Source organism: Melitaea cinxia, chromosome 10 (genome assembly GCF_905220565.1).
Source record: "Melitaea cinxia chromosome 10, ilMelCinx1.1, whole genome shotgun sequence".
In the NCBI taxonomy this organism is placed as follows: domain Eukaryota; kingdom Metazoa; phylum Arthropoda; class Insecta; order Lepidoptera; family Nymphalidae; genus Melitaea; species Melitaea cinxia.
The window spans coordinates 1,711,110-1,723,550 of NC_059403.1; the positions used below are offsets into that span (position 1 = coordinate 1,711,110).

The 12,441-nt window shown below is 33.3% G+C and overlaps 1 protein-coding gene across 1 annotated transcript in view; it reads right to left on the bottom strand.

The window, feature by feature from the left end:
- Positions 1–693: 693 nt before the first annotated feature.
- Positions 694–12,441, bottom strand: part of LOC123656993 (cytohesin-1) — a 45,425-nt gene continuing 33,677 nt past the window's right edge. Inside the window, exons 3-8 of the mRNA XM_045592599.1 lie at positions 9,534–9,732; positions 8,708–8,969; positions 5,336–5,454; positions 4,726–4,837; positions 4,168–4,298; positions 694–3,683 (exon numbers count right to left, since the gene is read on the bottom strand). Of these exons, the coding sequence (XP_045448555.1) occupies positions 3,545–3,683; positions 4,168–4,298; positions 4,726–4,837; positions 5,336–5,454; positions 8,708–8,969; positions 9,534–9,732 (962 nt within the window). The 3' untranslated portion in view covers positions 694–3,544. The remainder of the gene's footprint in view (positions 3,684–4,167; positions 4,299–4,725; positions 4,838–5,335; positions 5,455–8,707; positions 8,970–9,533; positions 9,733–12,441) is intronic.

A 12,441-nucleotide genomic window follows, 5' to 3' on the forward strand; every position in this document is an offset into this window, starting at 1 on the left:
CGTATTATTAGATATAACTCGAAAAGTAGTTGTTAGATCTCAAATAAATTTAAATGGGACCAATTGGCACACACCACCTTTCGATTAAAACAAAATTTGTCGAAATCGGTCTACCCGGTCAAAAGTTCTGATGTAAAATACATTAAAAAAAAAAATACAGTCGAATTGAGAACCTCCTCCTTTTTTGGAAGTCTGTTAAAAAGATGCACACAACCAAATATATCAAGTCACAATAGTATCAAGAATGAGGGACAAGGTGACCAGATCTCTGGGGTGATTGGGGGCAGGGTCGACAACACCTCGAATAAACTACGGCAATCGCTCACCATCAGATAAGCCATACGCTTGTTTGTTGACATAGTTGTATAAAACAAAACAACGTAAACTTAACAACTTAACTCTTAATATTAAATGGCCTATAATCAGTTTAAGCATAAGCAAAAAAAGGTTTATGTTAATAATCCTAATAATCATCAACCATCATTGTGACCCAGAAAGTATGAAGTACAAAACTGTGGCATTATTAACTGGTTCAAAATTATCTATTTTCTTCCTTGAAGACGATGGTATTGGGTACGATTTAAAAAAACACTAGTCACCGTCCCCGGAAGCTCTTGCTAACTTACTCACCACAGGAACACAGCACCACTAGAAAGATAGCAGTGCTATAAATAAGGAATAAAAAAACAAATGTAAATAATGATAATAATGTATTTCTTTCATACAAAATTATTTACACCATTATTATGCACATATCCGTTGTCATATAAATCGTTACATTTATAATTGAGATAAATTATTATTTTACGCAATTTACAGAGCTGTATCGTAACTACACTAACTAAAATAATTACAGATCATTAGGCACCTTTCCCTAAATATTTGATTAAAACCTACACATTTTTATACCTATCCCTATTTACATACATAAACATTAATGCAATATGTTATGTAAAAATATGTCAGTACGTTGAATTATTAGTCGCTGACAGACAATAGCTATCATTAAGCAAGTGTGATATAAATTATTTAATAGAACAATGAACAGTTAGTCAATAGATAAATAAATTAGTTACATATTATTTCACATACAGATGTATTCAACTGACATATTGTCGCATAACTATCGACAATTTTTATCCAAACTTGTGACGCATTAACACGAACGATACAAAACAATCTATTTTCTACTTTCCATCAAAACACGAAACAATCAAACTATTTTTCATTCATTACCACAATTTACACACAACATATTAAATAAAATGTGGTTGAATTAGATTGATTCAAAATAATAATGGGTTTGAAAATAAAATTGTCTCATTTTAGATAATCGAAAGGAAAATACCTATTAATAATAATAAGTAATTAATTAAACATTGCCTTAAAATGTAGTATTTTGTTAGAAGTGTCATCACAGTTCTAATATTACTCCTATTTATCATCGTTTTAATATAAATAATTACAAAATCTAAAACGTAGAATTTAAGCAATGGCTCGTTCATTTAAAATTCTTAAAATACAAAAAAAAACATGAGAAATATAAACAACATACATCAAAATAATTTCCTAAGCCCTCGCTCGAATCAACTATCAAGCCATATTTACATCATAAGAATTAATATAACTATGTTACACTATAATAAAAACTAATACTAATTAATATTTTTACATGGTGTAATACTTTCATTGAATACAAATTTCGACTAATTGATATAATGTGTATAATTATGGTATAATCCTATAGTTTGACCGATAAACGACAAACCATTTTATAGAACGTATTATTGTCAAAGCAACGAGAAGCATCAATAAATTTGTAAAACCCTAACTATACATTTACGAACACAACGTTGAAAACTTTAAATAATATATCGCAAATCATCTCAATAATACGGGCGGTAATTCATTTTGTATCTTTTATCGATTACGTCATACAACGACAATTTAATTAAGCGAAATCCATGTAAAATTTTATACAATCGTGACCTAAAACTAACTTTAACACTGAAAATTTGTACATCAAGCATTTCTCGATCCAACAATTCGTACATTTGATATTAGGTATGTGTGGAGTTACAAAGTTATACAACGTAATCGATTCAAGATACAATACGTTGACATACTTAATGTTTCAGTCTTGCTTTTGTTATTTACATGGACAATAAACACTGACCACGAGCTATTTGCTCATGACTTACGAACATTTGTTCGACCGACTACAACTATAATCACTTGATGTAGAATTGGCTGTAAATATCACATTTTATTCATGTTGTCTCATTGTTACGGACAAAATCTAATACATAATTACTAAAATATCGCAACTACAATGTTGTAGTGTAATTTTACTAAGATATATCATGGTTTTTAGAGCAATTTTTATCAGTAAAAATGTATCAGTGGTCTCGCACTAAGTTTCTTCCGTAACAAATTTGAAGATACGCTACTAAAACTAGCTGGACGTCTACAACTTGAACATGATTGCTTCAATATGTAATAATAAGGCCATCAGTGTGTTTTATCCACATATAAAAAAGCCATACAAATAAAAACACCCTTACAATTAATAAACAAATACCTAATTTTCATTGTAAATTTATTCTTGTTTTTTTTTTTTTTTTTCTTTCTTCAGTTCTTACTGTCCAGTATGTATTTCTTTCAATTTTAATTAATATTTTACACTGATGGCCAGTATTTAATAGTATCAAAGTAATGAATGTTCTTGTTCTACGCCAAGACCTAATCTGTATATTCCTACTCTTATTCAAAACTATATTAAATGACAACTTATAACAAAAAAGTTGTTAAAGACTTTGCTACCATTTATCCCACGGTTTCGTTAAACACATTCATTTGTGATCACTGATTCAACAATTTATTTACACATATATAAACACACAAACCTAATAAAATTTGCATTGTAATTGTTATTTCGATTCCTCTTGTATTAATAAATACATTATTTCCACAATTTCTGATGATGTAAAACTTTTAATATTTTGATAAAAGAACTCTAGCGTAATATTATTAAAATTGGTGTTCTAAAATGTGATAGGCCGAGTTCAAGACGTAATAAGTTAACTAATTTTATTTATGGTAAATATTTCACTAGTTGTCCAGTGCGCACTAGTAATCGCTGTGCTCAAATGGCACTTAACTATAGACCTTCGTCTGTAAGATATGCCGATCTTATACAGTAGTAAACTGTCAACAGTTGTATCCCAATGTGTCAGATATCCCAGAATGTATTTGGTGCACACTAGCTGTCGCTGATGTATCTTACTATACACCAGATGTCCTAGGTGATCAACGAGCACTAGACGTCGCTAGGTGTATTCTAGTGCGCTCTGGACATCATAATTTATTTCAGTGCGCACTAAACGTACCAGATGCCACGTATATACTAGTGTGGTTAGACTTCACACTAGCGACCACCAGTTAGGTGGTAGGTAATACACTAGGAAGGCGTAGGTAGTACCACCAAGTAGGTGGTAGGTAGTACCACCGGGTAGGTAGTAAGTAGCGCACTAGTCAGTGCGCGCTAGTGCGAACCGGAATGTAAGTTGTGTTGAGCCTTCTTCTTGCGTTGTGCGAGCATATCGTAGAACGGATTGTGACTTATCGAGCGTCGCAAACATTCAATCCATTCGTCGCGTTCTTCGGCGGTCGCTGCTGACATTCTGAAATTTTATAATTACAGCATTATTAAAACACATTCGATCGATTCAGCCTCTAACATCCCACTGCTGGGCCTCATCCTCTATGTAGGAGAAGGTACAGAGCTTAATCCACCACACTGCTCCACCGAGTAGGCAGACAGTAATGCATTATAAAAGCCTATTTCAAATGATTATTATAACGAATAGATCTAGACAGTAAATGACTTAATATTATTATTTTACTTGAATTATTTATACCATTGATCCAAGTTACTCAGATTTAACCCACGTAAAGGACTTCAAGGTGTTGTTTAAGTGGGCTAATGAAAAAAGACACGACACTTTTACGAAAATATTAGTTAAATCATAATAAAATAAAATCTTCAAGTTTTATCTAAGAGTAAGTTTAATATCGTATTAATAATTATTCAGGCATTTGCAAGAAAATTCAACATGCTATGCAATTACACTATTAAATTAGTGATAAAAGAGTTATCAGGTTTACCTGTAAACTGTGTGCTTTCCTTCGACCACCTTTCCTTCGGAATCTGTCTTGCAAGCCTTGATGAGGTCTGCTCCGCCACTTGCATACAACTCCAGACAATGTGGCCTTTGGCGATCGCTTGCTGCACGAACCTTGAAAATAATAATAATTTTATAGTATTATAACATATTAATACTATAATTATCATTGGATAAAAACCTGCGCAATACAAGCAATGGCACAGACTTAAAAATGTCAAGTGTCTTTTTTAGACTCCAAAGGACGAGTGTGCTTTAACGCCACACGAGTGAAGTAAAACTTCTGCACAGTAGGCCTGCACTGTGTCTTAGATATACGAAAACTAATATAATATATGAGAGGCTATGCTAGGCTATGAGAAAAAGAGAAAAAAAAATGTGTGCTCACACCTCTCTCTCTCGCTCTGTTCGCCTCGCCCGATCACATTTTTTGTAACGCTTGCGTCACGAATTCACCAGCTTACTCACCAAGTCAAGCGTGCATAGAGAAGTTTTACTTTAAAAATAGGTTAGTAAATAGGTTAGTAAATAGGTTACTTACAGATATGTTTTCTAGTGGAATGATGCCTCGCGGCTCTTTGTCCGTCGTGTACTCGAAGTAGTACAGACAGTTATCGTTCAGTATGAACCATCGTCTCTTCCATGACTTGTATCTGAAAATTTATAAATATATATTGTATTAATTATTAATAATAAAAAAAATATTAAGATAGTGCTCAGTCAAATATAGGGCCGCTAAAATATTTTTATACGACTAGGTCGGCAAACAAGCGTACGGCTCACCTGATGGTAAGCGATCACCGTAGCTTATAGACGTCTGCAACACCAGAAGCATCGCAAAAGCAAACGCGTTGCCGACCCAATCCCCAATCCCCCCAGGAGCTCTGGTCACCTTTCTCACCAACAGGACCACAACACTGCTTGAAAACAGTATTATTTAGCTGTGATATTCTGTAAAGTCGAGGTACTACCCCCGTCGAGCTGATCTATATTTTGAGGAGCAAATTTCCTGCTGTGCCCTACCTCAGGTAACGATAGTATGTAATTTAGATTCAAATAGGTAAAGAATAAGTCTTTAAGAATAAGTATTTTCTTTTTTACTGTTTAAGTAAGACTATAGCCATTGAATGTTTTTTTTGTTTAAATCTCACCTGCCACCCTGCTTCCAGAGCCAGCCTTCTTTGTCGGGATTGAAGAAAGTATGCATGAGATCATTACCGTCGTCCTCCGGTATTTTGAACGGCTCCGTCTTTATAGACTCGTATAGAGACTGGAAACAAGACGAAAACAATATGTTTGAGAAGTAGGAAATTTTGTAAAGATAGCATGACTTACATTATTACAAAATACTGACGGAAAGGAGAAACAAAGCTTAATTTATAATTTTTTAGTAGCTCTTAGTATGTTCAATACTTTAAAAAGACAAAGACATACATAGACAGAAATACAAGTGCTTGAAAGTTTACTATGTGCGGTCAAAACCTTCCATAATTTTTATAATTTGGAACATGTACTACACATTATAATACAAAGACAGCACATAAAATTAAACTATATCTCGTATGTATATGCAGTACCAACAAAAACAATATTCACAGTAACTCCCAAATAATTCATCCAGAATATTTATTAGACATAGAAATATTAAAAACCAGTCCATCAATAATTACACACATCTTGTATGAATATGCAAACCCACCAGCGAGGAATATTAAAACAAAAACAATTCAATTAGCACAACGAAATGTAAAACAATGTACTCATCAGTTCAATATCAGACTACTTATATCAAACACCGTGCCTCAACTAACTTGTCAAACTGAATATTATCAATTTAGTTAACCTATATGTATAATATCAAAACTGGTATTTCCATTAATTGTTTATTTCGTTTTTATAATTACTTGTTTAATTAAAAGTAATATAAACGACACAAGATTACACATAATTATAGAGCAAAGGTTTTATAGATTTACAGCTTTAATCAAATGGCTTATATTCAATAAACAAACAAGGTTGGGTCAAACAACTAACTTGATCTAAATGTATAACTAATTTGTTTAATTTGTTATTAATATTATGTACGTAATGTTTTTAAAGTGTTCTTTGTTTTTAATTCGATGTTTACAATTGGGATATTATAACTTTATTTGAAATGTATTTTTAGAATTTTAACTGAATTTTTAATAGTTTACATATATTTACTCAACGATACAAATGTATTAGTTTAGTAATATAATATCTATGTGTACTGCTTGTAAATGGCACCATATAAATATGGTACGGCAGCATATATCTATTGGAATAATTGTGTTTGCTCGCAAACGAAAAAAAAACCGACTTCAATTACATCGACAAGTAATACAACGTAGATCGACAAAAAAATAGTCAAGCAACTACGCGTTATCAAAGATTACTCAAAAAGTAGTTAACAGATCTCGATAAAATTTATATGTGACCATATGATAAACATCAGCTTTCGATTAAATTAAAAATCATCAAAATCGGTACATCCAGTAAAAAGTTATTACGGATTTTCGAGAGTTTCCCTCGATTTATCTGGTATCCCATCATCAGATCCTGGTTTCCTTATCACGGTACCAAACTAGGGATATCCCCTTTCCAACAAAAAAAGAATTATCAAAATCGGTATATCCAGTAGAAAGTTATGCGGTATAATACAACGTAGGTCGACGAAAAAAGCGTCAAGTAAAAACGCATTATTAGATATAACTCGAAAAGTAGTTGTTAGATCTCAAATAAATTTAAATGGGACCAATTGGCACACACCACCTTTTGATTAAAACAAAATTTGTTGAAATCGGTCTACCCGGTCAAAAGTTCTGATGTAACATACATAAAAAAAAAAAAAAAAAAAAAAAAAAAAAAAAAATACAGTCGAATTGAGAACCTCCTCCTTTTTTGGAAGTCGGTTAAAAAGGACTTGAGCATAAAAACAACAAACGCAACGCTGCTATGGAGCTGGGTTGTATAATAAATAATTCTAATTAAATTAAATATATCGTACAAACGAAATATTAAAAATTATGTCATGGAAAGAACACTAAAAACTTGAATAACACGAAATTGAAGTTTAAAACTATATATGGTTCAAATCAATTTTTAATACTCTATTGCAAAGTTTATGTATATAATTTACATACAAATTTTGCAATGGCTATATTGGCAGGAATTTTCCAGCCAACACTTTCGCGATTCATCTTTAACATACTAAAGTATATATAAAATAATTTTTATCCATTCTTCTTGGATCTTAGACAAATATGTTTAATCGTCATTCTTTGAAAATAAAAACCAAATTAAAATAACATTCAAATTATTCTCTCATTATTTACTAGATGCTAATCTAGTAGTAACGAAAATTTGCCTCAGCAAGAATTTCTAATTAACCACAGTTAAATATGTATCTACAAATAACGTACATCCGAACAGCTTTTTTCATAAACGAAACTTCTACTATAGAAATATATGTAATAAATATATATTTAATAAATTTAATAAATATATATTTCTTTAATATAAATCTTATTTATCACTTTCAAGATTACCGATTGATGTTTTCTAAAAAGAGAAAAAGTGAAAACCGCAAAATAATTTTTGTCTTTATATATAGATTTTCGATTAAAAATCTTAAATGTTTACATACATCAAACAGAAACTAAACACCGTTATCGAAATTATCAATCAAGATAAAGAACCGACACACGATTTTAAACGACTTAGGAACACAGTTTTTACGTTGCATACGCAATTATCCAAAGCACAGATATTGCTAAATTTTTTTTTTTTTTTTTGTTCAAACTACATTATTACTACGTATATGTTAATTATATTTTTTGCAAGGTTACAAAATCGTTTATATATATAATATTTGTCATTCAAAATGCGACTGTGTGATCTTAGGATTTACATATTCATAATTCTGTATTCCTAACTAATTTTGTGTATGATATTATTGGTGTAGTTTTAGGTGAGGTAGTAAAATCTATACTAATACTAGCTGGCCTGGCGAACTTCGTACCGACTTTTTTTTAGTGAATAAGATAATTATTTATATCGAAATAAAACATAGCATATCTTTCAACTCTGATCAAAATGCACACTGTGTGAAAATTTGATTAAAATCGGTTAAGTAGTTTAAAAGTCCATCGCGGACAAACAACGTGACGCGTAATTTATATAATATATTAAGAAGATACAGCTGCAAAGATTGTTTGAACTCACTAATCTCAGGAACTGGTCGGAATTGAAAATTATTTTTGTGTTGGATAGTCCATTTTCCGAGACTACATAATATTTAGTACCTTTTTTCTCAAACTGACGCCAGTCACAGCTATTATTAATATATACAATTATACACACATTCGTAACCTACACGAAGTACACATGCACATCCTAATCCGCAAACGGCCAGCGAGATAATCCTGCCCATAAAGCAATTTGCTGCTCTTTGCCAATTACGACAACCAACAAGCTATTATGATAAAACAGACGTGCCTTACCAAGAGCAATTCTTGAGGTAGATCACCGCCATTATTTATCCCGCGGTTCATGGCGACAAATTGTTCCGGTGTCGGTTTGTCCTTCACACTCGGGTTGTGTAGAGACGTATTGAGCATTATTATCGCGAAACTGAGCACGTAGCACGTGTCTGCATTCGTAAATATATCCGGGTTCAGTTGGCAGTAGCGTTGAGCGAAACTTTCCATCATACGGTCGATCTTCTGCGCTTCGCCGGGCAAGCGAAAACTCCATAGGAATTGTCTGTAATTGGAAAAGTTTTTATTAGGGAGATTTCTTTTAAAAGTTTTTTCATTACGTTTATTACGTTAAAGAAATCATAATAAACGATAATGACATGACGATCTCCATCTTTAATAAAGTTTAAGCCGGGACAAATTATACATAACTGTGTTTGCTAGCAAACGAAAACAACCGACTTCAATTACATCGATATACAAAGTAAGTAGACGAAAACATTAACAAACGCACTTAGTCATCACAACGATTTTCGAGGGTTTCCCTAGATTTCTCTGCGAATCCATAATCAGAATCAGATCCTGATATCCTTATCATGGTACTACGCTTAGGATATCTCCTTTCCAACAAAAAAATAATTATCAAAATCGGTTCGTAAACAACAAAGATATCCCCGAACACACAAAAAAATATATACGGTCGAATTGAGTAACCTCCTCCTTTTTTGAAGTCGGTTAAAAAATATATCAAATTATATAGGTTTCTAAATCCGTTGCACACTTTAACCTCTTTAAGCGCCGTGTAGAGGTTGCGGCCTGTACTATAATTAAGCAATTACTTCGCTCCTACCTAAGCGCCTGTACAAGTATTAAGTCCGTGAAATCGTGTAGCTCGACGAACGCCCGGAGAACCGCCTCGTTGAAATCCGAACGTTCTCCGAGGTAGTCTCCTATCGCTGTTTTACTGAGCCCTTCGCCCTTATGTAGAAACTGCGCTACGTCTTCCGGCGTCCTTTGTAACAGACCATTTTCATACAGGTATTCGATACCTAGAAATAAAATTAATTTGTTAAGTGACGATGCAAATATCAAATACAATTTTTTGAAGTAATACTTCTTAAGTAGTACTGTGTGGCTACGGTACTAAAGAATATAGCCACCCCTCTTCCCGTGGGTGTCGTAAGAGGCGACTAAGGGATAACACAGTTCCGCTACCATCTTGGAACTTAAAAAGCCGACCGGTAGTGGGATAACCATCCAACTGCTGGCTTTGAAATACACAGGCCGAAGACGGGCAGCAGCGTCTTCGGTGCGACAAAGCCAGCCCTGCGGTCACCAACCCGCCTGCCCAGCGTGGTGACTATGGGCAAAATACATTAGTTCACGTTATTTTTGGCGTAAACTTGTGGAGGCCTATGTCAAGCAGTGGACTGTATAGGCTGTACTAATAAATAAAATAAATAATATTTCTTTACGCACGCTTAACTTGGGGAGTAAGCTGGTGATTTCGTGACTAGAGCGTTACGAAATGTGTATAATAAGTTAGTGAAGATAGAAAGAGAGAGAAAGAGTTACGTTTCGCAGCTTTTACTTCAGTCGTGTGGTCAAAGCACACTGGTTTTTTTGTTGTTCGAACAGAACCATAATCGGTATTATTAATGCGACGAGGAGTGCAGTTGTGAATGGTAAATAAATAACGAGAACGGTTATCAAAGTGCTTACAAAATATTCTATTCGCTGCAAAGAGTACATAAACGTTTAAATCAAATATTTATTAAATCGTTCCCGCTATCCGCACGTCGTGAAAATATTTTCATATAAATGAATTCCTGTACTAAAATAACTCATATATAAAACCTTATTCAATTTTCTTAAAGGTTATATTATTATGAGGTAAGATTTGTATTGTTTTTTTTTTTCTTTATTTGTAATGGATAATTACGAGCAATTTAAAAAATTCTCACCCAGAGGATGTTACGTTTCCATTGAATGACAGGTTATATTTATAGCCAAAATAGTGGAAGCAATAAAATCATAGACACAGGATAAAACAGTTTTCGAAAGAAGCAGTTAACAATTTGATCGATATCATTGTTTTTTTTTTGATATTTTATGGTTAAACTAAATAATTATGAGTAACAAACTTCATTTTTAAGTCTACAAAACAGAATGGATTTTACATTTCATGTTTAAAAAACAACAGTGATAACGTCACTCCGCAAAAACCTCTTTTGCAATGTTTAACAACCTGCATATAAATTAGATACGTACGATAGACGTAACGAGATCCTCGAAACGAGTTCCTTGCTGACGTCACAAGTCTCCGTATTTATTCCTTAGGCGTCGTTAACGTGGGCAGCTCAGCGTATTTCAAATATTAGCAATAAATGTTATACTATTAGTAAATTGTAAAAAGTTTTACACCGCGTTTAATGTGCGTTTTTGACGCCGCGTTAGCGCAACGGTTCCAGCATTTGTGCCTGTTGTGCTGGCAGTTGCGGGTTCGATCCCTGCACATGACAAACATTTATATTGGCCATACAGGTGTTTGCCGTGGTCTGGGTGTTTGTGCAGTCCTTGTGGGTCTCACCACCGTGCCTCGGAGAGCACGTTAAGCCGTCAGTCCCGTTTGTTATCATGTACACCTGATAGCGATCGTTACTCATAGTAGGGAATATATCCGCCAACCCGCATTGGACCAGCGTGGTGGATTAAGCTCTGATCCTTTTCCTACATGAGGAAAGTGGCCTATACCCAGAAGTGGGATATTACAGGCTGAAGCGAAAAAGATTTATAAAATAATAAAGTATCAAAGCTGATATAAAACAGTCTTTATCTCGAACGTAATTATGCTAATATGTATGTATAATCGCATAACACTATGTCTATATGTACTTATAGTATACAGAGTTGAAGACGACTATGATAAATTATTCGGTAAAGATAGACGCTAGACCAATTGCCACTGACGTTATAAAGGCAAAAATAACGAGCTAGCTTGTTAGCGAACGTTTCTACTTCATTAACGAATTGAAACAATCGAGTTGCGCGAATTCGAAACACATTGCAGTGATTTTATTAGCCTTGATGTACATTATTAAAGATGATAAATGAATCTTATACGAGACGTGAACGCCTTCAGATGTTATTCCTTCGTGATTACAGCGTGAGGGTCGAACCTTTTACATTAATTACATGGAATATAAAAGAGGAAAATATTGAACGTGTTGTTTTTTTTTCTATTTCGAAACGCAACTAAGTTCGAATAACTTTATACAGCGACGCTATTAATTAAATAAATAAAAAAATGTAGGAAAAGACAAATCGTAATGACCATTGAGCAATGACGTCATTACAGGTAGCAACGCGTTTTTCCTTATTTTTTTCTCGATTTAAACAAACATAATATACAATCGCAAACATATACGAGTATATATAAATGACTATACTTGAGTATCCTAATTCTATTGACGAACAAATCACATATAGTGTATATTCAATAGCTAAATTTCAACCACGGAATTATTCCTGCACTAGGTGCTTTGCTCCGCGTCTCTTACTAGCATGGATTGACTGGTAGAGATCACTTTTAGAGATAAGTTTGCCCTTGCAAACTTCCTATATAATGACTATTGATATACCAACATTAAAAAAAAAACTCCATCGGTTATTAAATTCTGAAACTTCTTTGACAAACTAATTTTAAGTCTCATTTATATTTATACAAATCTCAAGCTTTATATTTCCGTTCCAGCGCT